Source organism: Pseudophryne corroboree, chromosome 1 (assembly GCF_028390025.1).
Source record: "Pseudophryne corroboree isolate aPseCor3 chromosome 1, aPseCor3.hap2, whole genome shotgun sequence".
NCBI classification, from domain to species: domain Eukaryota; kingdom Metazoa; phylum Chordata; class Amphibia; order Anura; family Myobatrachidae; genus Pseudophryne; species Pseudophryne corroboree.
The window spans coordinates 764,912,908-764,937,731 of NC_086444.1; the positions used below are offsets into that span (position 1 = coordinate 764,912,908).

The 24,824-nt window shown below is 46.2% G+C and overlaps 1 protein-coding gene across 2 annotated transcripts in view; it reads left to right on the forward strand.

The window, feature by feature from the left end:
• GRID2 (glutamate ionotropic receptor delta type subunit 2) overlaps window positions 1-24,824 on the forward strand; it is a 1,619,892-nt gene that overhangs the window by 1,324,213 nt on the left and 270,855 nt on the right. For both annotated transcript variants that reach the window (XR_010176066.1, XM_063917339.1), the window contains exon 13: window positions 1,536-1,731. Coding sequence is in view for 1 of the 2 variants with exons in the window: in XM_063917339.1 (XP_063773409.1) it covers window positions 1,536-1,731 (196 nt within the window). In the remaining variant the exon portion in view is untranslated. The remainder of the gene's footprint in view (window positions 1-1,535; window positions 1,732-24,824) is intronic.

A 24,824-nucleotide genomic window follows, 5' to 3' on the forward strand; every position in this document is an offset into this window, starting at 1 on the left:
ATTTACTCAAACCAAGGTGCAGTATCCGACTGAGCTTGCCTAAACCATGTAATCACTAGCGTGTCCACAAGATGGCGCTAGATTGGATATGTTCAGTTTATGCTGATGACAAATTGTTCCAGCTATATCAATGTCCTACAGGCGATGCTGTAGAGTTCGCACTGTGCACAGTATTTGTAATCCAATAGGTGATGCTGTGGAGCAGCTACTTGTAAGGTATAGCACAAGTTTCCAATAGATGGCGCTGTGGAGCAGGTACTTCAAGCACAGTGTATGCTTCCAATAGGGGGCGCTGTGTAACATATGGATGAGTGCACTGTACTGGCGGTAACCTTCCAATAGAGGGTGCAGTTAGTTAAACTGATGTCAGCATACAGTGGTAATCAGAGTAAATAACACAGTCCTTGCACACACGTAGTGCTGCAGTTCAAGCAGGAAAGGGATAAATGGCACTGTCCGTGTATTCCTTGCAATTAAAGTGGTAAAGGGGAACAGGGGGTTCACACAACCCTATCACTTAAGGCTTTCTGGTAAAGTGGCTGGAAGGCCCAAATAAATCACACATGTCCCTCTCCTTGTAACTAGAGCCCTGCTGTGATCTGTCACAGGAGGGGCTGTGACTTGGAAAGTTGGCAGGGTGGTCACTGTTGGTCTGGGTGCCCATAGGTGGGGGCTGTCTGGGGTGAGATAGAGTACCTGTACTGTCTGCTGCTGTTGCCGGCTCCAGCCGGTCACTTCTCCTCACTGCTGCTTTGCAGGGTGACAGCCTCCCGATGTGCGGCGTCTCCCCCTCCTGCGTTACACGCTGCTGATCCTGTGTGGCTGTGTCCCATCTCAGGCCAGCTCCTGCTGGTTTACTGCATCTTGCCACCATCATGCTTTGCTCTACCAGGGCTCACTCTCCTCTCTCAGCAACTCGCCTTCCTGCCTCTCCCCACACTCGACCACGGCCAATCAAAGTGCTCCCCGCTTCCCGCTCTGCCAAGGATCATGCTGGAAAGCCCAGGGTCCTAGTGCTGTACACATTTTCTGCTAGGTGTCATGGTTAGCAAACAGATGAAAAGGGTTTTAACCCTTACAGTGTCTGGCTGGAGCTGGTGTAAACTAGGGGAAGGGATACCCCAAGAATGGGTTATTATCACACATATAAACGTATGTTGAGAACTGTCCATAGGTTTTGCCTAATTTCTTTGTAAAATAGACCATATGGCAAAGTTTACCACTGACAACGAATTCAATGCATTCAGTTAATTGCTGGGACATGCTATTAAATATCATGTCTATTCTGTACAAACAATGCTTGTCTGCCTTACCTATTTTCATTAAATAAATGTCATCTCTTCCTTAGAGAAGCCCGTTATGTACTATGGAACAACAACTATGCAGCACTGGAAATGTTAGCCTGTGGATTTAAAAGGAAAACGCTGTTGAGCCTTTCTTACTATGATGTAATCTACCTAAAATAGTTCTTGCACAAATGTTACTTATTACATGTAAAAAAATAAATCATTGTTGGTGTATTTTCATAAACCTAGGTCTCTCCAGGATCTCTCACGGCAGACAGATATCCCTTATGGTACGGTCCTTGACTCTGCTGTTTATGAGCACGTTCGGGTGAAAGGCATGAATCCATTTGAGAGGGACAGCATATATTCCCAAATGTGGAGGATGATTAACAGGAGTAATGGAACTGAAAACAACGTTCAGGAATCTCTAGAAGGCATACAAAAGGTGAAATAACTGTTTTGGATTTTTTGCTATTACGCTATTACATTTCATGTACAAACATTATTTTTATAGGTGCCTATTTAGTTGCTTGAGAGTTGTTCACATTTAATAGAGTATTTAAATGACCAATTAAAGTTTGTTAAGAGCATCTTCTTCTTATTCTTATTATTGTTATTATTACCAGTTATTTCTATAGCACACACATATTCTGCACCGCATTTAAAGATAATATTTGGCCAGTCATATCAGTTTCTACCCCAGTGGAGCTTACAATCTATATTCCTTACCACATGTACATGCACACACATACACACTAGGGTTAATTTTGTTGTGAGCCAATTATCCTACCAGTAAATTTTTGGATTGAGGGAGGACACTGGGGAGAATATACAAACTCTACACAGATGTGCTATGGTGGGAATCAAACCTTAGTGCTGTGAGGTAATAATGCTAACTATTACACCATCCGTACTGTTTATATCTTGTATCTAAATAAGCAATTCTATGGCACAGAACACTACCGTTTTCAATTGCTGTCAAGGGCAGAGTGTAGCTTTTAAACAGGAGGCATGTAAAATCAGTAGCGGATCTTGCTACGTGCACACAGGATTTTTTCCCGGGGCGCCACCTTCCGGAGGGCGCCGCCGCCGTGGTGCCCCCGGTGCTGTGCTGTCACTGCTGTGCAGTGCGCGATGACATCATCGTGCACTGCACGGCATCGTGGGACTGGCACATAGACGCTAGGGGTCATAATTGACCTCTAGTGTCTATGCGGTGCTATTGGAGAGACATCATGACGTCACTCCCATAGCTCAGAGGAGCGGCGCCGGCTGCTGGAGACGGAGGTCAGCAGCGGTCGGGAATCAGGGATGGTGAGTATTAATTATTTTTACTTTTTTTGTAAGTGGCACAAACGGGGGCACAACTCTACAGGGGGCACAAATGGGTGCACAACTCTACAGGGAGCACAAACGGGGGCACAACCATACAGGGGGCACAAATGGGGGCACAAACAGGGCACAACTCTACAGGGGGCATACCTGACCATGCCCCTTTCTGAAGCCATGCCCCTATTTTCGCCCGGGGCGCCACAAGGGCTAAAACTGGCCCTGTGTAAAATACTTTAATTTAGAAAACCTAAAGCGTTCAGCTGAAGGACACTGTATTACTTCAGGAAAAGAGCGGAAATGCTGATTATGTATACTACAATATCGTAACCAATGCCGCAAATGATGTGATTCAAGACAGGAAGTCTGATATAATGCCGCCCGAGTTCGGCGGCCGTGCGGGATGCCGGCAGAACTCATACTTTTTTAAAGGGGTAATCACTTACAAGGCATGGTTTTGCCTTGTGGGTGTGGCTGGCCATCTGATGAGTTAAGGAAAGAAGAACATCTGCCTCAGTCACCTCATTCTAGTGATTCTTCTTTCCTTCTGGCACAGGTAAAGGGGTATTGGTATCATTTTAATAAAAATTAGGACATTCTCTGACCTACAGCTATGCCCACTCCATGCCCATCCACTTCAAATACATTAAAACTGCTGTATGCACTACAGCTAGGTGCATGCACTGCCCGTCAGGAGAAAAGTACTGTAAAATGAGACATGCCTCACAACAGTCCTAGCAGTAAGAAGAATGTCCTGAATGAGTGGGTTACTCACCCAAAATCAGGCTTGCCATTACAGAATCAGAACAGTTAGCACACTGCCTTGCTCTCACTTACATGTTTTTACAGCTTTCACTAATGGTTGTTGCTTAACTCAGTGTTTCCCAAACTGTGCCTAGGCACCCTGGGGTGCCTCAGGGCACCTGCAGGGGTGTCTTGGATTGGTGGTCCAGGACCAATTGAAATTATTTATGATCAATGTAATAGGCAAAACCAGTGCTGGTGGCTGTCACTCATAAAATATATTGACAAACAGAAGCAATTCCTGTCCCTCACCACATAAATCAGGGGTGGGGAACATCCGGCCCGCGGGCCGTATAAGGCCCGCGAAGCCGTTTGGTCCGGCCCACCCGCTCCTCTCAGTGAGACACGCCACCGCACAGTCCGGCGGCAGCGTGTCTCAGCTGTCACCACACGGAGGAGAGCGCGGCTATTGTCGGGCGGCGACGGCGGCGTGTAGGACCTGAAACCAGCCGCCGGTTCGTGAGCCAATCAGAGCTCGCGGACCGGCAGCCAATCAGGAGCCACGGCTGCCGGTCCGCGAGCTCTGATTGGCTCTCGAACCGGCGGCTGGTTTCAAGTCTTACACGCCGCCACCCAACTTAGCCGCACTCTCCTCCGTGTCCCCGCCAAAAGGAGCTGTAAGCGGGACGGGGAGACGGGGACGGGGGGGCATCTGTATACCTGGCACTGTGGGGGGGCATCTGTATACCTGGCACTGTGAGGGGCATTTGTATACCTGGCACTGTGGGGGCATCTGTATACCTGGCACTGTGGGGGCAACTGTATACCTGGCACTGTGGGGACATCTGTATACCTGGCACTGTGAGGTGCATTTGTATACCTGGCACTGTGGGGGCATCTGTATACCTGGCACTGTGGGGACATCTGTATACCTGGCACTGTGGGGGCATTTGTATACCTGGCACTGTGGGGGCATCTGTATACATGGCACTGTGGGGACATCTGTATACCTGGCACTGTGGGGACATCTGTATACCTGGCACTGTGAGGGGCATTTGTATACCTGGCACTGTGGGGGCATCTGTATACCTGGCACTGTGGGGACATCTGTATACCTGGCACTGTGGGGGCATTTGTATACCTGGCACTGTGGGGGCATTTTTATACCTGGCACTGTGGAGGCATCTGTATACCTGGCACTGTGAGGGGCATTTGTATACCTGGCACTGTGGGGGCATTTGTATACCTGGCACTGTGGGGGTATTTGTATACCTGGCACTGTGGGGGCAATTATGGATCTGGCACTGCACTATTGGGGGCATTTGTGTATCACGTCCCATTTTAACTGGCCACACCCATTTTTTGGCGCGCGCGGGGGCAGACTTGTATGGCCCCCGAAGGATTTTATAAATATCCAAATGGCCCTCGGTAGAAAAAAGGTTCCCCACCCCTGACATAAATGAACCTAAGGATGACATATAAACATAATTTGCTTCATTTAATATTTATTCTAAATCTCTCAATACAAAAATTTTGGCCTAGGGGTGCCGTGAAAAAAATTCTGATACTCTAGGGCACAGGTTCTCAAACTCAGTCCTCAGGACCCCACACGGTTCATATTTTGCAGGCCACCTGTAGATTTTTAAAATGTGGCAGTTGGTGATACACAGTACAGCTGCTGGGTGACATGGAAAACGTGAACCGTGTGGGGTCCTGAGGACCGAGTTTGAGAACCACTGCTCTAGGGTGCCTTGATTCAAAAAAGTTTGGGAACCACTGGCTTAACTGGATCTTGGAATGTACTGGTTCTCTTAAGAAAAGCAATGGTACATTAAATATGAAAAGGCAACTAATGAGTGAACCCTCTAGGCCTCCCTCCCCTAAACTAGCCCCAATGTTAAATCAACAGCTCTGCCATTAAGACATTAAATAGTGTTCACAGTTAATTAAAAAAAAAAAAAACATTATTACCTATTCTTTCTTCACACTTACCTTCCTCACTTCATACCCTTTCTTCAACAATGGATCTCTTGGACCCCCAGACCTCAGCTCTTTCACTTTTGCTAACATTAAGATGATGCTCAAGCGTCAAAACTAGCGGGTGTTGGCACCAGTTGCCAGAGTTGCGGTATCCTTGTGACTCCCCATCCCAACCCTAAGGTCTCTATGAGACAGTCAGACTTACCTCATTCTGTGATGGCCGGTAGCTTGTCCACACTCGATTTCTCAGCTAATAAGTTCACTGTCTCCCAATGTCTATGTCCATCTTCAACCAAAAGTAAATAATCACTACTGTGGAGACTATTTTACTTATTCAGTCAGTGGCAGCACCACTGCAGAATACAGAACAATCTAACCATTGCTGTGACATGACCTGGGTTGCACTCGCTACTAAAATGCAAAGACGCCCACTCCCCTCCTTCCTTGTAGCCTGCATGGTGAGTGTCTGTAGTGTGCCTGCACAGGCTCTTATTGTTTTTTGGTAACCTGCCAACACAGCTAAGTTAGCTGTGCCATGGAAAGCCCACAGGGGCACCTGCTACATTGTTATTCAACCACTGTGTGCCTCACTGTCCAGACTCTGCTGCTGTCAACGGGCAAATGCAGGAAATATTGACAGTAGATTTTGGAGCAAAGAAAAAAAAGATTTATCATAGTAAACCAGTAGCAGACACTTTTGTTGATGATTTTGTTTTTTTTACACTGGAGAAATTAAATCAATGAAAGCATGGAATACACAACACCAGCTTTTCTTTCGTATGCCAATCTGCCTTCCGACTTTTCACTTGCATACCAACCCCTACCAACCACTCTTTTTTACTTTCTCACATTAGCCAACAGTTTTTTTCTCACATACTCCTTTGACTATTATTTTTTGCCCTCATATGCCCTTCTGCCCACCAACTTTGCCCTCATATGCCCCTTTGTCCAACAGCTTTTCCCTTACATGCCACACTGACCACTAGCTTATATCTCATTTGCCCCTCTGCTGGTAAGGTTTTCTCTCACATGCAAACACTTGCCCACCAGTTTTTCTCTCACATGCCAATATGCCCACCAGTATTTCACTCCCAAGCCTCTGTCACCTGCTTTTTTCTCACTTAGTGGCATATTTCAAGATCCTCACACCGTAGTCAGCGGCCTGACAGTAACACCAAATTAAGTATTCATGTGCTGCTTGTTTTAACTGGCCTGCTGCAGCTTAACATTCTTTTGTACAGGCTGTTTTACAATTCTCAACTATGTGTCCCCTCCTTTTTGGTTCTCTTACCTCCTTTATAAGTTGGTTTGACAGCATTAGGCAATCTTGCTTCCATATATATTTGAAATCTGATCACAAATGACTGCTGTTAGTATACAATAAGCAGATACAACTGTTTTCCTCTCTCACGATCCTCTGTTGCCATCCTTCCATTTTGTGCTTATACTGACTAAATTAAATTTTGTCAAATGATGTCCTGCTTACATTTCATGCAATTTGGAAACCTATATTCCAATGATCCTCAGTAATAATCTTAGGGGGGTATTCAATTGTTTGAAAAGTCATTTGGTTGTCTGTTTTTTCCTACCTAATAGACATATAACATGTATTCCTGGAAATCACTGTAATTTAGCATTCCATGTGCAGATACAGCCACAGTCACACACAGACTTTAGGCATGCCACATATCATTTTAATCGGCAAAAGCTGCTTGTGCATCCTAGTCATATAGAAATGCAAATAAGATGCATTTTCGACAAAAAAAGGTGCCTGGCATTAGCAGAGCTGGCCGCGAGCTGCCAGGTGACTCATTCCAGGCATCTACTGCTGCATGGTGTATTGAGGCAAGATGTATGAGGACACATCTGTATACAAGCAGAGGCAGAGGTCACAGTGTTAGCAGCTGTGTGAGTGCTGTGTGCGGGTGGATTGGTTATGCAATAGTGTTCAGCATATGTGTAAGGAGAATAATGTGTGTCATGTGTATAAATGCATTAATAATGTACAGATTATGTGTAAGGGGCATTATGTTTATAAGGGCATTAATAAAGGTTGGCATAATGTGTAAGGTGCATTATATTTATAAGGACATTAATAATGTGTGGCATATGTGTGAGGGGCATTACTGTGTGGTATTATGTGTATAAATGCATTACTAATGTGTGGCATTATGTGTATAAGGTACGCTATTGTGTGGCATAACGTATAGAAAGGGCAGTACTGTGTGGTCTAATGTGAATAAAGAGCAATATGGTGTGGTGTAATGTGAATAAGAGGCAATTCATTGTGATGTAATGTGAATAATGGGCACTACTGTGAGGAGTAACATATAAAAGGTAACATGGTACTACTGTGTGATGTAACATGAATAAGGGACACTATCGCATTATATAATGTAAATAAAGTTGCACTACTATGTGGCATAATTTGAATTGAGGGTACTATTTTGTGGCCATGCCCCTTCCCAGCAAGAACATGCCCCTTTTTGGGCTGCACACCGAATGTGCGCACTGATCCTATTCAAAATCTAGAGGGTAGGAGCACCAAAATGAAAACTACTATGGGTGAGGGGTGATGGTGCTGGAAAAGGGGTGCAGGGTCAAAGGCAGAACTAGTGGTGCTATTAGGGGGCACCAGCCAAAATGTTGCCTAGGGCATCACATTGGTTAGGGCCGGCTCTGGTGTTATGTGGTGTATTCATGCAGTTTCCTTACTCTCCCAATTCAGTTGGGTGAGCATCATTCCTCATGTGAGTGACTCAGACAATAATCTGCGACCTATGGATGGTCCACCCAGCAGTGACATTAGTCAGTTGCGCCCATCTGACAACATGACCAGCATATGCATAATCAATCTGTCTTAGAAGCCACATGCATCAGACACATGCATCAGACACAGTGGCATATTTATAAGGGATGCGGTCAAGATCCCGCCGGATGGGATCCCGGCAGTCGGAATACCGACACCGGGATCCCGACCGGCACAATCCCGACATATTCTCCCTCCGTGGGTGTCCACGAAACCAATAGAGGGAGAATAAATTAGTGTGCCAAGCAAAGCAAGGCTCAGTGCCCACAGCGTGGCAAGCGCAGCGTGCCCCCAAGGGTCTGCGTTGCGCTCGCCCCCAAGGGTCTGCGTTGCGCTCGCCCCCAAGGGGCTGCGTTGCGCTCGCCCCCAAGGGGCTGCGTTGCACTCGCTCCCCTGTCGGGATTGTGCCGGTCAGGATCCCGGTGTCTGTATTCTGACCGCCGGGATAGCATCCGGCGGGATCTCGTACTGATCCCATTTATAATGGTTGCAGGGTGTGCATTACACATAGGCCCACTGGTCACACCTAATACACACCCTGCACCCATTTATGAAATTATTACCTCTACGGAGTCCCATGTCGGTGGTAGCAGCACTGCATAAATCCCTGGGAAAATGGCGATGTGGTCATTTCCCTGGCATTTTGAGCATGTGCAGTAGAAAACTCACTTGGACAATGGCCACTGTGCCACTTTCCCAGAAATCTACGCATGCATAGTAGACTCTACAGGACTGCAGGGGTTCATTCTCTCCCCTCTAACCTCTGTGTGCCGCAGCTTAAAGAGCTGTTGTGGGACAGCAGCAGGAGTCCTGCGCTAGATTGGGCAGCATGTGGACACTAATAGGGAGTTGTATAAAAGACCCCCCACTGACCATTAGAGAAAGGTTGCTGAGGTGACAGCGCAGAGTGAACGAGCTGAACTGTGTTGTGCCGCCTGTCAAATCACTCAGAAGCTGAGAGAGGCAGGCTGGAGAGAGGCGGCAGAGTGGGCGGTGCTGTGTGCGGTTGCCAATGGCTAATTGGCAATGTAATGAGCTGCCCAATGTGAGAAGAGGGAGGTGCAGCTGAGACAGACCCGGGCAGTGGCAGGAGCAGAGACGGAGGAGGACTCTCCTCCCCAGAGGCCGGCAGTGAGGTGGGCAGCCACATGGGGCACATGGGGTGGGCACCACTGCTGCTGGTGGCTGATGCACATATATAGGCAGGTGTATAGATGGTGTGCCCATGGGGCAAACGCACTGTGTGCTAAGTGCTATCTGCACTACCCTAGTTACGTCTTGCATGCACAGAAGCTAAACTGGGCTTAATGCTCAGCTGGGGAAAAGGCCTATTGCCCTTAATAATCTGTGTCCCACAGGCCAAGTGCTCAACAAACAAAGAGTGCAATATACTGCAATATATAGTGCAAGCCATATACTGTACTGCTGGGCAGCAGAAGGCAAGCATCAGCTGTATTGCAAGATCCCATGCTGGCCACAGGTTTTAAGTGTCATGATGCCTCTTCTTTTCTTCTGCCTACAGGTCTCTTCTGTCTTCTTTGGGAGCTTTTCTCTGGTAACCCTCTGCCATCAAACTGGACTGTCCCTGCTCGCACTGGCTAATATAAGCCTAACTGAAGGGGCAGAGCAATGACTAGCTCTGATTGGTGCAAAAAAAACTCACAATAAGGTGTCATGGCTGTCACCGATTCAAAAATGCTTCTTCCCTATTGACTGAGCTTGATTCTTTTCATATTGAAGCTCACCATAGCATGGGAAGACTTTACACTTACCTGTCCCAATGTGGAAAATAGAAGCACATGCCAAGCTGGTCTCAATCTCTTGCTCCAAGTCAGAGGTGTTCAGTCCACAGGTCTCTGTATTACCGCACCTGGGCGGTCATTCCGAGTTGATCGCACGTAGCAACTTTTTGCTGCCCATGCGATCAACTAGACGCCGCCTATGGGGGAGTGTATTTCTGCATAGCAGGGCTGCGAATGCTTGCGCAGCCTGCTATGCAAAAAAAGTTTCCTGTAAAAGAAGACCAGGGCAAGAGTTAGTTACTCTGTGCGATCGATCCAGCGATGCAGGTCCTGGAATTGACGTCAGACATCCGCCCTCCAAACGCCTGGATACGCCTGCGTTGGACTCACCACTCCCCGAAAACGGTGAGTTGCCGCCCGGATCTACCTTCCTCCTGTCAATCTTCTTGCGATTGCCGCTGCAACCGCTTTCTTCGGTAGTGGCGTAGCTGCCTGGCGACGGCCGTCGCCGGGCAACGACGCGCCTGCGCAATGCGGCCGCCGTGCATGCACAGTTCCGACCCGATCGCGTGGCTGCGAAGAAGCGCAGCATGCAATCGGGTCAGAATGACCCCCCCTAATTCACACTTTACTGTGATGTTGCTTACTGAATACTGCCTAAGTTGTTACGAGCCCATGACTTATCACAAGTCACTAACTTCAGTTCAGTAAATTAATTGCCCTAATAATAATAATAATAATAATCTGCTGTAAATGTGTGAATACTAATTATTCATTTATTTCATATCTATGTACATTCCATACTCTGGTTTATAATGCAGTTTAGCTTACAGTTTGATGTAAGTCACATCTCAACATTTTTGGCAGAGTTATAATGCAACAGTAATGATATATGATATACTGGCCCTCATTCCGAGTTGTTCGCTCGTTGCCGATTTTCTCTATTTTGCGATTAGTCGCTTACTGCGCATGCGCAATGTTCGCAGAGCGCATGCGCTTAGTTATTTTACTCAACAGTTAGGCATTTTACTCACGGCATTACGAGGATTTTTCTTCGTTCTGGTGATCGTAGTGTGATTGACAGGAAGTGGGTGTTTCTGGGCAGAAACTGGCCGTTTTATGGGTGTGTGTGAAAAAACGCTGCCGTTTCTGGGAAAAACGCGGGAGTGTCTGAAGAAACGGGGGAGTGTCTGGGCGAACGCTGGGTGTGTTTGTGACATCAAACCAGGAACGAAACTAACTGAACTGATCGCAGTGGCAGAGTAAGTGTCGAGCTACTCAGAAATTGCTAAGAAATTTCTATTCGCAATTTTGAGAATCTTTCGTTCGCAATTCTGCTAAGCTAAGATTCACTCCCAGTAGGCGGCGGCTTAGCGTGTGCAATGCTGCTAAAAGCAGCTTGCGAGCGAACAACTCGGAATGAGGGCCACTGTATGTAATAGGACCTGAGTTTGTAGGAGGTGCAGGATGTTGCCCAAGAATGGTTATATTTTTAAAGCGGCAGTCATTTTCAAGACAGTGACAATTTCCTTGTAAATTATTGCGCTTTAAAAATAGAGCCATTATTAATTAGTAACAACAATGTGCCAGTGCAGTGTATGGCCTACATGAAGTATGTAAAGAGTGGAGAAATCACCCTGAGCCCCGAAAAGTGGCAAATAAGAACGCAGGACAGTGTAGAAGGCTGTGAGTGGCCACAAGTAAAGTATTGGAGGCAGTTACATGGTGTCAAATGGTTGATTTTTGCAACCTTTTATACATTATGGAAAATTCTAGCCAGAAAGGGGTGTGTATCAGGATGCCGGCGTTCGGGATCCCGGCAGTCAGCATCCCAATGCCGGGATCCCAGCCGAAGAATGCCGGCGGGGGGGGGGGGGGGGTGTAGCAAGCTCCTTGCGGGCTCGGTGACGACCCCTGCTGGTCGGCATGCTGACCGCCGGAATTCTCAGCGGGCGGGATGTAGGGGGAGGTAATGTGACTGGCGGACTCCTGATCGCTGGTCACATAACTACATCCCCTAGGAAATATATTTCAGCAAATAAAAGTGTCTAGAGTATTTTTAGAACATTAAAATGTACCTATAGTGATTTATAAGTGTGTATCTACAAGCTGCTACAACGGTGCAAAAAATCCATTTGTACGTAACTCCCATCTGGTATATTTACTAAAGTGTGGGTTTATAGAAGTGGAGATGTTGCCCATAGCAACCAGTCAGGTTCTTCATATCATTTATCTTGCACCTTCTGCAAGAATGTAACTGGTTGCTATGGGCAACATCTCCACTTCTATGAACTCAAACTTGAGTAATTATACTCCAGTAAGTTAAAAATCAAACATTCCCATCAATATAACACCCAATATACATGTCCACATCTTTAAAAACATTGGGCCTAATTCAGGTCACATCGCACGCAACCGCAATTTAAGCGACCGGACCCCCACATGCATGCGCACATCCCATCCTGTGCATGTGCGTGCAGTTAATGCAGTTGGCCCACATTAACTGTGAACACCTTTGCCTTATTGACTGGCAGAGGCATTCATGGGGTGGGTGGGGGTCAGCGACAGAGCATTTTTGGGGTAGCATGTTGAAAAAGGGGCAGCAGCTCCAGTCGAAAAAATGGCGACAGGACTCCTGCTGTCGCAGCCAGGCTGCACCGGCAGGAGGCGTCCATAGTTTCTGCAACCATGCTCTAATTGCAGTGTGATTACAAGTAAAATGTAATTGCAGTTGGTGGATGGTGGGTAGCATGCTGGGCGGTCTTCCTCTGCAATGGGCAGCCCCCAGCATGTGATTCTACAAGTAGTAGATTCTGTTAAAATGCAGAATCTGCTTCTTTTACTGAATTAGGCCCATTGTTGTGATTTTTAGACAATAGTACATGAACAATGGCTGTCTTTATTGCCAATACTAATTAAAAACCTCTACATTAATATACATTCGGAGGGGTGTTCCAGGGGCACAGCACTGTGTCCGACATTTTTCCTTACTTTTCACCTACTCTGGATCTGAGCTAAAATGCATGTTAACTCCTCTTCAGACTTACAGTATGTTACTTTAACACGAGATATCTAATTGGATAGAAAAATCTGTCAGCCACAGATTTTTAACCAAGTTTTTTTTTGTCCAAGTAAATTGAATCTCTTCCTTGAGCACACTTTTAATTGCAGTACTGTGAAAAGCAAAGAGCTGGACGTATACAAAAATTACCGGTTGGGAATGTATTACTGTTGCTAGGGATCCTGGCGGTCAGCATAGCGCTCACCACAGGTTCTATTCTCACTATATGAGTGTTGTGGACACCCACAAGTGGGAATGGTCACTGCAAGTCGGCAGAGGGGGGTGGGAAGTAACCGTCGATATTGTGACCGCCGGCCACATAACTACATCCCAAAATTACATGTTTTCCTGATTTGCAGTGTGAATGAACAAGCTGCACAACAGGTTTCAGCTCTAGCCTCACATAAACTGAGACTAACCTCCCAACAATTCCAACTTTGGCAGGACAGTCATGCTTTTTGGGTACTATCCTCCTATGCCACTTGTGGACCACTGTGTCCTGCAGGACATGGTAGGGAAGCTGGGAGGTTGTAATCAGTGGCTGCTCTAACTTACTTCAAGTAGTGGGGCTGCCACTGCACCTGTGCCCGGAGGGAAAACAGGGAGCTCCGGGTCCCAGCACCTGCAAAATGGTGCCGGGACTAGCGCAGACGCTGCAGCTCATATAAGGTGGCTAGGGCTGATGAGGCAGGGAGTGGCAGGGAGTGGAAGCCAGCTCTCTGCTAATCGCAGACTGGCAGTCCCGGATGGAGAAGACACCTCCCAATGTAACTGCCTTGTGTGTCTGTGACTGGCAGGTAGGACTTCCAATAGGAAGTCACTGCCGGTCACAGTAAAGCCAGTGCAGTCACGGACTGCATCTGGCTTCCCTGACACTGATCGGTTATGGATCAATGGGTTGATCTGGATAAGGTCGACAATCAATAGGTGAACCACTATTGGTCGACATGGACAAGGTCAACATGGGAAAATGTCGACACAGTGAGAAGGTTGGCGTGGGACAGGTTGACACATTAAAAGGTCAGCATGAATTTTTGTAATGTTTTTGGTGTTGTTTTATCCGTAACATAACCAGGAAGCCCAATTAGTGCACCGTGCTCCCTTGCATGGCTCACTTTGCTTGCCATGTTGCGAGCAAGGTGTTTTGCTCTGCTTCCGCTGCATTTGGCACAGGTTACTATAGTTTGGAGCAGAGAAGGGAAAGGGGGGAACATGATAAAAAATTTCAAATATATCAAGGGTTTTAACAAAGTCCAGGAGGGAAACAGATATGAGAATGTATGATAGAGTGACCTGGGCGCCCCCTTTCAGTGGCTGGGTGCAGAAGTAATTACTGATGATTCACTTTTTTAACCCGTATAATCAGTAAATATCTCAAAATGAATGTCATCCAATTATATAAAAAAAATGACAATAAATTTAATACAATGAGATAAAACAAACATGCATAAAATATTTCTAAGGACAAATGTCCCAAACTCAGAATGAGTAGCAAAGGAGCCGCAGGTGGTATATACGGCAGGGTGGTCCAGACTTCACCCCGTCCTGGATCCGGAAGTGTGGATGTCCAATAGCCAAACGTGTAGATGTCCAATAGCCAACGCGTTTCGAGGTGTATAACCTCTTCCTCAGGGCTTGATGTGGAAGAGGTTATACACCTCGAAATGCGTTGGCTATTGGACATCTACACGTTTGGCTATTGGACATCCACACTTCCGGATCCAGGACGTTTGCAGATAGACTTCCACTGGTAAGCTTAGGAGCCAGAGCAGGGTGAAGTCTGGACCACCCTGCCGTATATACCACCTGCGGCTCCTTTGCTACCCTATGGGTACGATTTCATTCTGAGTTTGGGACATTTGTCCTTAGAAATATTTTATGCATGTTTGTTTTATCTGATTGTATTAAATTTATTGTCATTTTTTTATATAATTGGATGACATTCATTTTGAGATATTTACTGATTATACGGGTTAAAAAAGTGAATCATCAGTAATTACTTCTGCACCCAGCCACTTAAAGGGGGCGCCCAGGTCACTCTATCATACATTCTCATATCTGTTTCATTTGGGGGTAAGGGAAACCCCTCAGTGTGTCCAAGGCAGCACCAAAAAACTTTCAGCGCCCAACGAGTTACTCCAAATTCCATATTTCCAGGAGGGAAACATTCTTTAAATAAAGAGAAGTATTAGAACACAAGGACATGCACTGAGACTGGAGGGGGGGAGGTTCAGGGTAAATTTGAGGAAAAATTACTCCACAGAAAGGGTAGTGGACAAGTGGAATAGCCTCCCATCAGAGGTGGTAGAGGCTAAGACAGTAGAGCAATTTAAACATTCATGGGATAGACATAAGGATATCTTACAAAGAATAAGTATCAAATAAGGTTTTAGGAAAAAATATTGAAAAAAAATAGGGGCAGACTAGATGGGCCAAGTGGTTCTAATCTGCCATCAAATTCTATGTTTCTATGTTTCTGTCGTAGTCCATGTGGATGGCAAAGTATGAAAAAGTTACAAATAAAAAATAAAATTGTAAATAAAACTCATGTCAACTGTTTCATTGACTGTTGACCTTAATACTGTCAACCTACCATCCAGATACCCACTGATTGGGGTGGCGGATTCAACATGGGGAGACTGCAGTCCTGCAGCCTATAGGTAACATCTGCCACTGGTTGTGACTATTAAGCTGTATTTGCTCATCAAGCAACATACTAACACTAGTGATGAGCGGGTTCGGTTCCTCGGAATCCGAACCCCCCCGAACTTCAGCCTTTTTACACGGGTCCGAGGCAGGTTCGAACCTTCCCGCCTTGCTCGGCTAACGTCATCATCCCGCTGTCGGATTCTCGCGAGGCTCGGATTCTATCGCGAGACTCGGATTCTATATAAGGAGCCGCGCGTCGCCGCCATTTTCACACGTGCATTGAGATTGATAGGGAGAGGACGTGGCTGGCGTCCTCTCCGTTTATAGAGAAGAGAGTAGAGAGTTAGAGACACTATTTAGTATTTACTAATTTTGGGGAGCATATTAGGACTGGAGTACTACTACTTGCTGATAGTGTGACCATTGACCACCAGTTTAATTAATCCGTTCTCTGCCTGAAAAAAAACGATACACAGTGTGACACAGTCACATACCATATCTGTGCTCAGCCTCAGTGTGCTGCATCATCATATGTAATACTGTATATCTGACTGTGCTGAGTGCTCACTGCTCACACAGCTTAATTGTGGGGGAGACTGGGGAGCAGTTAGAGCAGGAGTACATAAATAATATATTTTAAGTACAGTGCACACTTTTGCTGCCAGAGTGCCACACTGCCAGTGTGACTGACCAGTGACCACACTGACCACCAGTATATTGTGATTGTCTGCTTAGGACGGAGTACTACTTGCTGATAGTGTGACCAGTGACCAGTGACCACCACCAGTTTAATTAATCCGTTCTCTGCCTGAAAAAAAAACGATACACAGTGTGAGTGTGTGACACAGTCACATACCATATCTGTGCTCAGCCCAGTGTGCTGCATCATATGTAATACTGTATATCATTATCTGACTGTGCTGAGTGCTCACTGCTCACACAGCTTAATTGTGGGGGAGACTGGGGAGCAGTTATAGCAGGAGTACATATTTTAAGTACAGTGCACACTTTTGCTGCCAGAGTGCCACTGCCAGTGTGACTGACCAGTGACCACTGACCACCAGTATATTGTGATTGTCTGCTGACCACCAGTATATTGTGATTGTCTGCCTGAAAAAGTTAAACACTCGTCGTGTGGTGTTTTTATAAACGCATTCTGCAGACAGTGTCCAGCAGGTCCGTCATTACATAATATATATACCTGTCCGGCTGCAGTACTAGTGTGATATATATATATATTTTAATTTTATCTCATTATCATCCAGTCTATATTAGCAGCAGACACAGTACGGTAGTCCACGGCTGTAGCTACCTCTGTGTCGGCAGTCGCTCGTCCATCCATAATTGTGTACCACCTACCCGTGGTTTTTTTTTCTATCTTCTTGATACTAGTAGCTTACTTTAGGAGTCTGCAGTGCTGACAGACAGTGTCCAGCAGGTCCGTCATTACATAATATATATACCTGTCCGGCTGCAGTACTAGTGTGATATATATATATATTTTAATTTTATCTCATTATCATCCAGTCTATATTAGCAGCAGACACAGAGTACGGTAGTCCACGGCTGTAGCTACCTCTGTGTCGGCAGTCGCTCGTCCATCCATAATTGTATACCACCTACCCGTGGTTTTTTTTTCTATCTTCTTGATACTAGTAGCTTACTTTAGGAGTCTGCAGTGCTGACAGACAGTGTCCAGCAGGTCCGTCATTACATAATATATATACCTGTCCGGCTGCAGTACTAGTGTGATATATATATATATTTTAATTTTATCTCATTATCATCCAGTCTATATTAGCAGCAGACACAGAGTACGGTAGTCCACGGCTGTAGCTACCTCTGTGTCGGCAGTCGCTCGTCCATCCATAATTGTATGCCACCTACCCGTGTTTTTTTTTTTCTATCTTCTTGATACTAGTAGCTTACTTTAGGAGTCTGCAGTGCTGACAGACAGTGTCCAGCAGGTCCGTCATTACATAATATATATACCTGTCCGGCTGCAGTACTAGTGTGATATATATATATATATTTTAATTTTATCTCATTATCATCCAGTCTATATTAGCAGCAGACACAGAGTACGGTAGTCCACGGCTGTAGCTACCTCTGTGTCGGCAGTCGCTCGTCCATCCATAATTGTATACCACCTACCCGTGGTTTTTTTTTTCTATCTTCTTGATACTAGTAGCTTACTTTAGGAGTCTGCAGTGCTGACAGACAGTGTCCAGCAGGTCCGTCATTACATAATATATATACCTGTCCGGCTGCAGTACTAGTGTGATATATATATATATTTTAATTTTATCTCATTATCATCCAGTCTATATTAGCAGCAGACACAGAGTACGGTAGTCCACGGCTGTAGCTACCTCTGTGTCGGCAGTCGCTCATCCATCCATAATTGTATGCCACCTACCCGTGGTTTTTTTTTTCTATCTTCTTGATACTAGTAGCTTACTTTAGGAGTCTGCAGTGCTGACAGACAGTGTCCAGCAGGTCCGTCATTACATAATATATATACCTGTCCGGCTGCAGTACTAGTGTGATATATATATATATATTTTAATTTTATCTCATTATCATCCAGTCTATATTAGCAGCAGACACAGAGTACGGTAGTCCACGGCTGTAGCTACCTCTGTGTCGGCAGTCGCTCGTCCATCCATAATTGTATACCACCAACCCGTGGGTTTTTTTTCTATCGTCTTGATACTAGTAGCTTACTTTAGGAGTCTGCAGTGCTGACAGACAGTGTCCAGCAGGTCCGTCATTACATAATATATATACCTGTCCGGCTGCAGTACTAGTGTGATATATATATATATATATATTTTAATTTTATCTCATTATCATCCAGTCTATATTAGCAGCAGACACAGAGTACGGTAGTCCACGGCTGTAGCTACCTCTGTGTCGGCAGTCGCTCGTCCATCCATAATTGTATACCACCTACCCGTGGTTTTTTTTTCTATCTTCTTGATACTAGTAGCTTACTTTAGGAGTCTGCAGTGCTGACAGACAGTGTCCAGCAGGTCCGTCATTACATAATATATATACCTGTCCGGCTGCAGTACTAGTGTGATATATATATATATTTTAATTTTATCTCATTATCATCCAGTCTATATTAGCAGCAGACACAGAGTACGGTAGTCCACGGCTGTAGCTACCTCTGTGTCGGCAGTCGCTCGTCCATCCATAATTGTATGCCACCTACCCGTGGTTTTTTTTTTCTTTCTTCTTGATACTAGTAGCTTACTTTAGGAGTCTGCAGTGCTGACAGACAGTGTCCAGCAGGTCCGTCATTACATAATATATATACCTGTTCGGCTGCAGTACTAGTGTGATATATATATATATATATTTTAATTTTATCTCATTATCATCCAGTCTATATTAGCAGCAGACACAGAGTACGGTAGTCCACGGCTGTAGCTACCTCTGTGTCGGCAGTCGCTCGTCCATCCATAATTGTATACCACCTACCCGTGGTTTTTTTTTCTATCTTCTTGATACTAGTAGCTTACTTTAGGAGTCTGCAGTGCTGACAGACAGTGTCCAGCAGGTCCGTCATTACATAATATATATATACCTGTCCGGCTGCAGTACTAGTGTGATATATATATATATATTTTAATTTTATCTCATTATCATCCAGTCTATATTAGCAGCAGACACAGAGTACGGTAGTCCACGTCTGTAGCTACCTCTGTGTCGGCAGTCGCTCGTCCATCCATAATTGTATACCACCTACCCATGTTTTTTTTTTCTATCTTCTTGATACTAGTAGCTTACTTTAGGAGTCTGCAGTGCTGACAGACAGTGTCCAGCAGGTCCGTCATTACATAATATATATACCTGTCCGGCTGCAGTACTAGTGTGATATATATATATATTTTAATTTTATCTCATTATCATCCAGTCTATATTAGCAGCAGACACAGAGTACGGTAGTCCACGGCTGTAGCTACCTCTGTGTCGGCAGTCGCTCGTCCATCCATAATTGTATGCCACCTACCCGTGGTTTTTTTTTTCTATCTTCTTGATACTAGTAGCTTACTTTAGGAGTCTGCAGTGCTGACAGACAGTGTCCAGCAGGTCCGTCATTACATAATATATATACCTGTCCGGCTGCAGTACTAGTGTGATATATATATATATTTTAATTTTATCTCATTATCATCCAGTCTATATTAGCAGCAGACACAGAGTACGGTAGTCCACGGCTGTAGCTACCTCTGTGTCGGCAGTCGCTCGTCCATCCATATGTATACTAGTATCCATCCATCTCCATTGTTTACCTGAGGTGCCTTTTAGTTGTGCCTATTAAAATATGGAGAACAAAAATGTTGAGGTTCCAAAAATAGGGAAAGATCAAGATCGACTTCCACCTCGTGCTGAAGCTGTTGCCACTAGTCATGGCCGAGACGATGAAATTCCATCAACGTCGTCTGCCAAGGCCGATGCCCAATGTCATAGTGCAGAGCATGTAAAATCCAAAACACCAAATATCAGTAAAAAAAGGACTCAAAAATCTAAAATAAAATTGTCGGAGAAGAAGCGTAAACTTGCCAATATGCCATTTACCACACGGAGTGGCAAGGAATGGCTGAGGCCCTGGCCTATGTTCATGGCTAGTGGTTCAGCTTCACATGAGGATGGAAGCACTCAGCCTTTCGCTAGAAAAATGAAAAGACTCAAGCTGGCAAAAGCACAGCAAAGAACTGTGCGTTCTTCGAAATCCCAAATCCACAAGGAGAGTCCAATTGTGTCGGTTGCGATTATCACAGGTTCAGTATCAGCCAAGGAATAGATAATAATAATAATAAAGAAATATAAAATATGTATATTTATTAATAGTAATATAAAAGTACTATATCATAATGGATAATTCAATATTCCATATGATTTTAGCAAGATATATCAGATACAGGACCTCGGAACATCCTCCCTTATACGTCACCTGCAGCGCATTCATAATAAGTCAGTGACAAGTTCAAAAACTTTGGGCGACAGCGGAAGCAGTCCACTGACCAGTAAATCCCTTCCTCTTGTAACCAAGCTCACGCAAACCACCCCACCAACTCCCTCAGTGTCAATTTCCTCCGTCCCCAGGAATGCCAATAGTCCTGCAGGCCATGTCACTGGCAATTCTGATGAGTCCTCTCCTGCCTGGGATTCCTCCGATGCATCCTTGCGTGTAACGCCTACTGCTGCTGGCGCTGCTGTTGTTGCTGCTGGGAGTCGATGGTCATCCCAGAGGGGAAGTCGTAAGACCACTTTTACTACTTCCACCAAGCAATTGACTGTCCAACAGTCCTTTGCGAGGAAGATGAAATATCACAGCAGTCATCCTGCTGCAAAGCGGATAACTGAGGCCTTGGCATCCTGGGTGGTGAGAAACGTGGTTCCGGTATCCATCATTACTGCAGAGCCAACTAGAGACTTGTTGGAGGTACTGTGTCCCCGGTACCAAATACCATCTAGGTTCCATTTCTCTAGGCAGGCGATACCGAAAATGTACACAGACCTCAGAAAAAGAGTCACCAGTGTCCTAAAAAATGCAGCTGTACCCAATGTCCACTTAACCACGGACATGTGGACAAGTGGAGCAGGGCAGGGTCAGGACTATATGACTGTGACAGCCCACTGGGTAGATGTATGGACTCCCGCCGCAAGAACAGCAGCGGCGGCACCAGTAGCAGCATCTCGCAAATGCCAACTCTTTCCTAGGCAGGCTACGCTTTGTATCACCGGTTTCCAGAATACGCACACAGCTGAAAACCTCTTACGGCAACTGAGGAAGATCATCGCGGAATGGCTTACCCCAATTGGACTCTCCTGTGGATTTGTGGCATCGGACAACGCCAGCAATATTGTGTGTGCATTAAATATGGGCAAATTCCAGCACGTCCCATGTTTTGCACATACCTTGAATTTGGTGGTGCAGAATTATTTAAAAAACGAGAGGGGCGTGCAAGAGATGCTGTCGGAGGCCAGAAGAATTGCGGGACACTTTCGGCGTACAGGCACCACGTACAGAAGACTGGAGCACCACCAAAAACGCCTGAACCTGCCCTGCCATCATCTGAAGCAAGAAGTGGTAACGGGGTGGAATTCAACCCTATATATGCTTCAGAGGTTGGAGGAGCAGCAAAAGGCCATTCAAGCCTATACAATTGAGCACGATATAGGAGGTGGAATGCACCTGTCTCAAGCGCAGTGGAGAATGATTTCAACGTTGTGCAAGGTTCTGCTGCCCTTTGAACTTGCCACACGTGAAGTCAGTTCAGACACTGCCAGCCTGAGTCAGGTCATTCCCCTCATCAGGCTTTTGCAGAAGAAGCTGGAGACATTGAAGGAGGAGCTAACACAGAGCGATTCCGCTAGGCATGTGGGACTTGTGGATGGAGCCCTTAATTCGCTTAACAAGGATTCACGGGTGGTCAATCTGTTGAAATCAGAGCACTACATTTTGGCCACCGTGCTCGATCCTAGATTTAAAACCTACCTTGGATCTCTCTTTCCGGCAGACACAAGTCTGCTGGGGTTCAAAGACCTGCTGGTGAGAAAATTGTCAAGTCAAGCGGAACGCGACCTGTCAACATCTCCTCCTTCACATTCTCCCGCAACTGGGGGTGCGAGGAAAAGGCTCAGAATTCTGAGCCCACCCGCTGGCGGTGATGCAGGGCAGTCTGGAGCGACTGCTGATGCTGACATCTGGTCCGGACTGAAGGACCTGACAACGATTACGGACATGTCGTCTACTGGCACTGCATATGATTCTCTCCCCATTGAAAGAATGGTGGAGGATTATATGAGTGACCGCATCCAAGCAGGCACGTCAGACAGTCCGTACTTATACTGGCAGGAAAAAGAGGCAATTTGGAGGCCCTTGCACAAACTGGCTTTATTCTACCTAAGTTGCCCTCCCACAAGTGTGTACACCGAAAGAGTGTTTAGTGCCGCCGCTCACCTTGTCAGCAATCGGCGTACGAGGTTACTTCCAGAAAATGTGGAGAAGATGATGTTCATTAAAATGAATTATAATCAATTCCTCCGTGGAGACATTGACCAGCAGCAATTGCCTCCACAAAGTACACAGGGAGCTGAGATGGTGGATTCCAGTGGGGACGAATTGATAATCTGTGAGGAGGGGGATGTACACGGTGATATATCGGAGGATGATGATGAGGTGGACATCTTGCCTCTGTAGAGCCAGTTTGTGCAAGGAGAGATTAATTGCTTCTTTTTTGGTGGGGGTCCAAACCAACCAGTCATTTCAGTCACAGTCGTGTGGCAGACCCTGTCACTGAAATGATGGGTTGGTTAAAGTGTGCATGTCCTGTTTATACAACATAAGGGTGGGTGGGAGGGCCCAAGGACAATTCCATCTTGCACCTCTTTTTTCTTTCATTTTTCTTTGCGTCATGTGCTGTTCGGGGAGTGTTTTTTGAAAGGGCCATCCTGCGTGACACTGCACTGCCACTCCTAGATGGGCCAGGTGTTTGTGTCGGCCACTAGGGTCGCTTAGCTTACTCACACAGCTACCTCATTGCGCCTCTTTTTTTCTTTGCATCATGTGCTGTTTGGGGAGTGTTTTTTGGAAGGGCCATCCTGCGTGACACTACAGTGCCACTCCTAGATGGGCCAGGTGTTTGTGTCGGCCACTAGGGTCGCTTATCTTACTCACACAGCTACCTCATTGCGCCTCTTTTTTTCTTTGCGTCATGTGCTGTTTGGGGAGTGTTTTTTGGAAGGGCCATCCTGCGTGACACTGCAGTGCCACTCCTAGATGGGCCAGGTGTTTGTGTCGGCCACTAGGGTCGCTTATCTTACTCACACAGCTACCTCATTGCGCCTCTTTTTTTCTTTGCGTCATGTGCTGTTTGGGGAGTGTTTTTTGGAAGGGCCATCCTGCGTGACACTGCAGTGCCACTCCTAGATGGGCCAGGTGTTTGTGTCGGCCACTAGGGTCGCTTATCTTACTCACACAGCTACCTCATTGCGCCTCTTTTTTTCTTTGCGTCATGTGCTGTTTGGGGAGTGTTTTTTGGAAGGGCCATCCTGCGTGACACTGCAGTGCCACTCCTAGATGGGCCAGGTGTTTGTGTCGGCCACTAGGGTCGCTTAGCTTACTCACACAGCTACCTCATTGCGCCTCTTTTTTTCTTTGCGTCATGTGCTGTTTGGGGAGTGTTTTTTGGAAGGGCCATCCTGCGTGACACTGCAGTGCCACTCCTAGATGGGCCAGGTGTTTGTGTCGGCCACTAGGGTCGCTTATCTTACTCACACAGCTACCTCATTGCACCTCTTTTTTTCTTTGCGTCATGTGCTGTTTGGGGAGTGTTTTTTGGAAGGGCCATCCTGCGTGACACTGCAGTGCCACTCCTAGATGGGCCAGGTGTTTGTGTCGGCCACTAGGGTCGCTTAGCTTACTCACACAGCTACCTCATTGCGCCTCTTTTTTTCTTTGCGTCATGTGCTGTTTGGGGAGTGTTTTTTGGAAGGGCCATCCTGCGTGACACTGAAGTGCCACTCCTAGATGGGCCAGGTGTTTGTGTCGGCCACTAGGGTCGCTTAGCTTACTCACAGAGCTACCTCATTGCGCCTCTTTTTTTCTTTGCGTTATGTGCTGTTTGGGGAGTGTTTTTTGGAAGGGCCATCCTGCGTGACACTGCAGTGCCACTCCTAGATGGGCCAGGTGTCTGTGTCGGCCACTAGGGTCGCTTAGCTTACTCACACAGCAACCTCATTGCGCCTCTTTTTTTCTTTGCGTCATGTGCTGTTTGGGGAGTGTTTTTTGGAAGGGCCATCCTGCGTGACACTGCAGTGCCACTCCTAGATGGGCCAGGTGTTTGTGTCGGCCACTAGGGTCGCTTATCTTACTCACACAGCTACCTCATTGCGCCTCTTTTTTTCTTTGCGTCATGTGCTGTTTGGGGAGTGTTTTTTGGAAGGGCCATCCTGCGTGACACTGCAGTGCCACTCCTAGATGGGCCAGGTGTTTGTGTCGGCCACTAGGGTCACTTAGCTTACTCACACAGCAACCTCATTGCGCCTCTTTTTTCTTTGCGTCATGTGCTGTTTGGGGAGTGTTTTTTGGAAGGGCCATCCTGCGTGACACTGCAGTGCCACTCCTAGATGGGCCAGGTGTTTGTGTCGGCCACTAGGGTCGCTTAGCTTCCTCACACAGCTACCTCATTGCGCCTCTTTTTTTC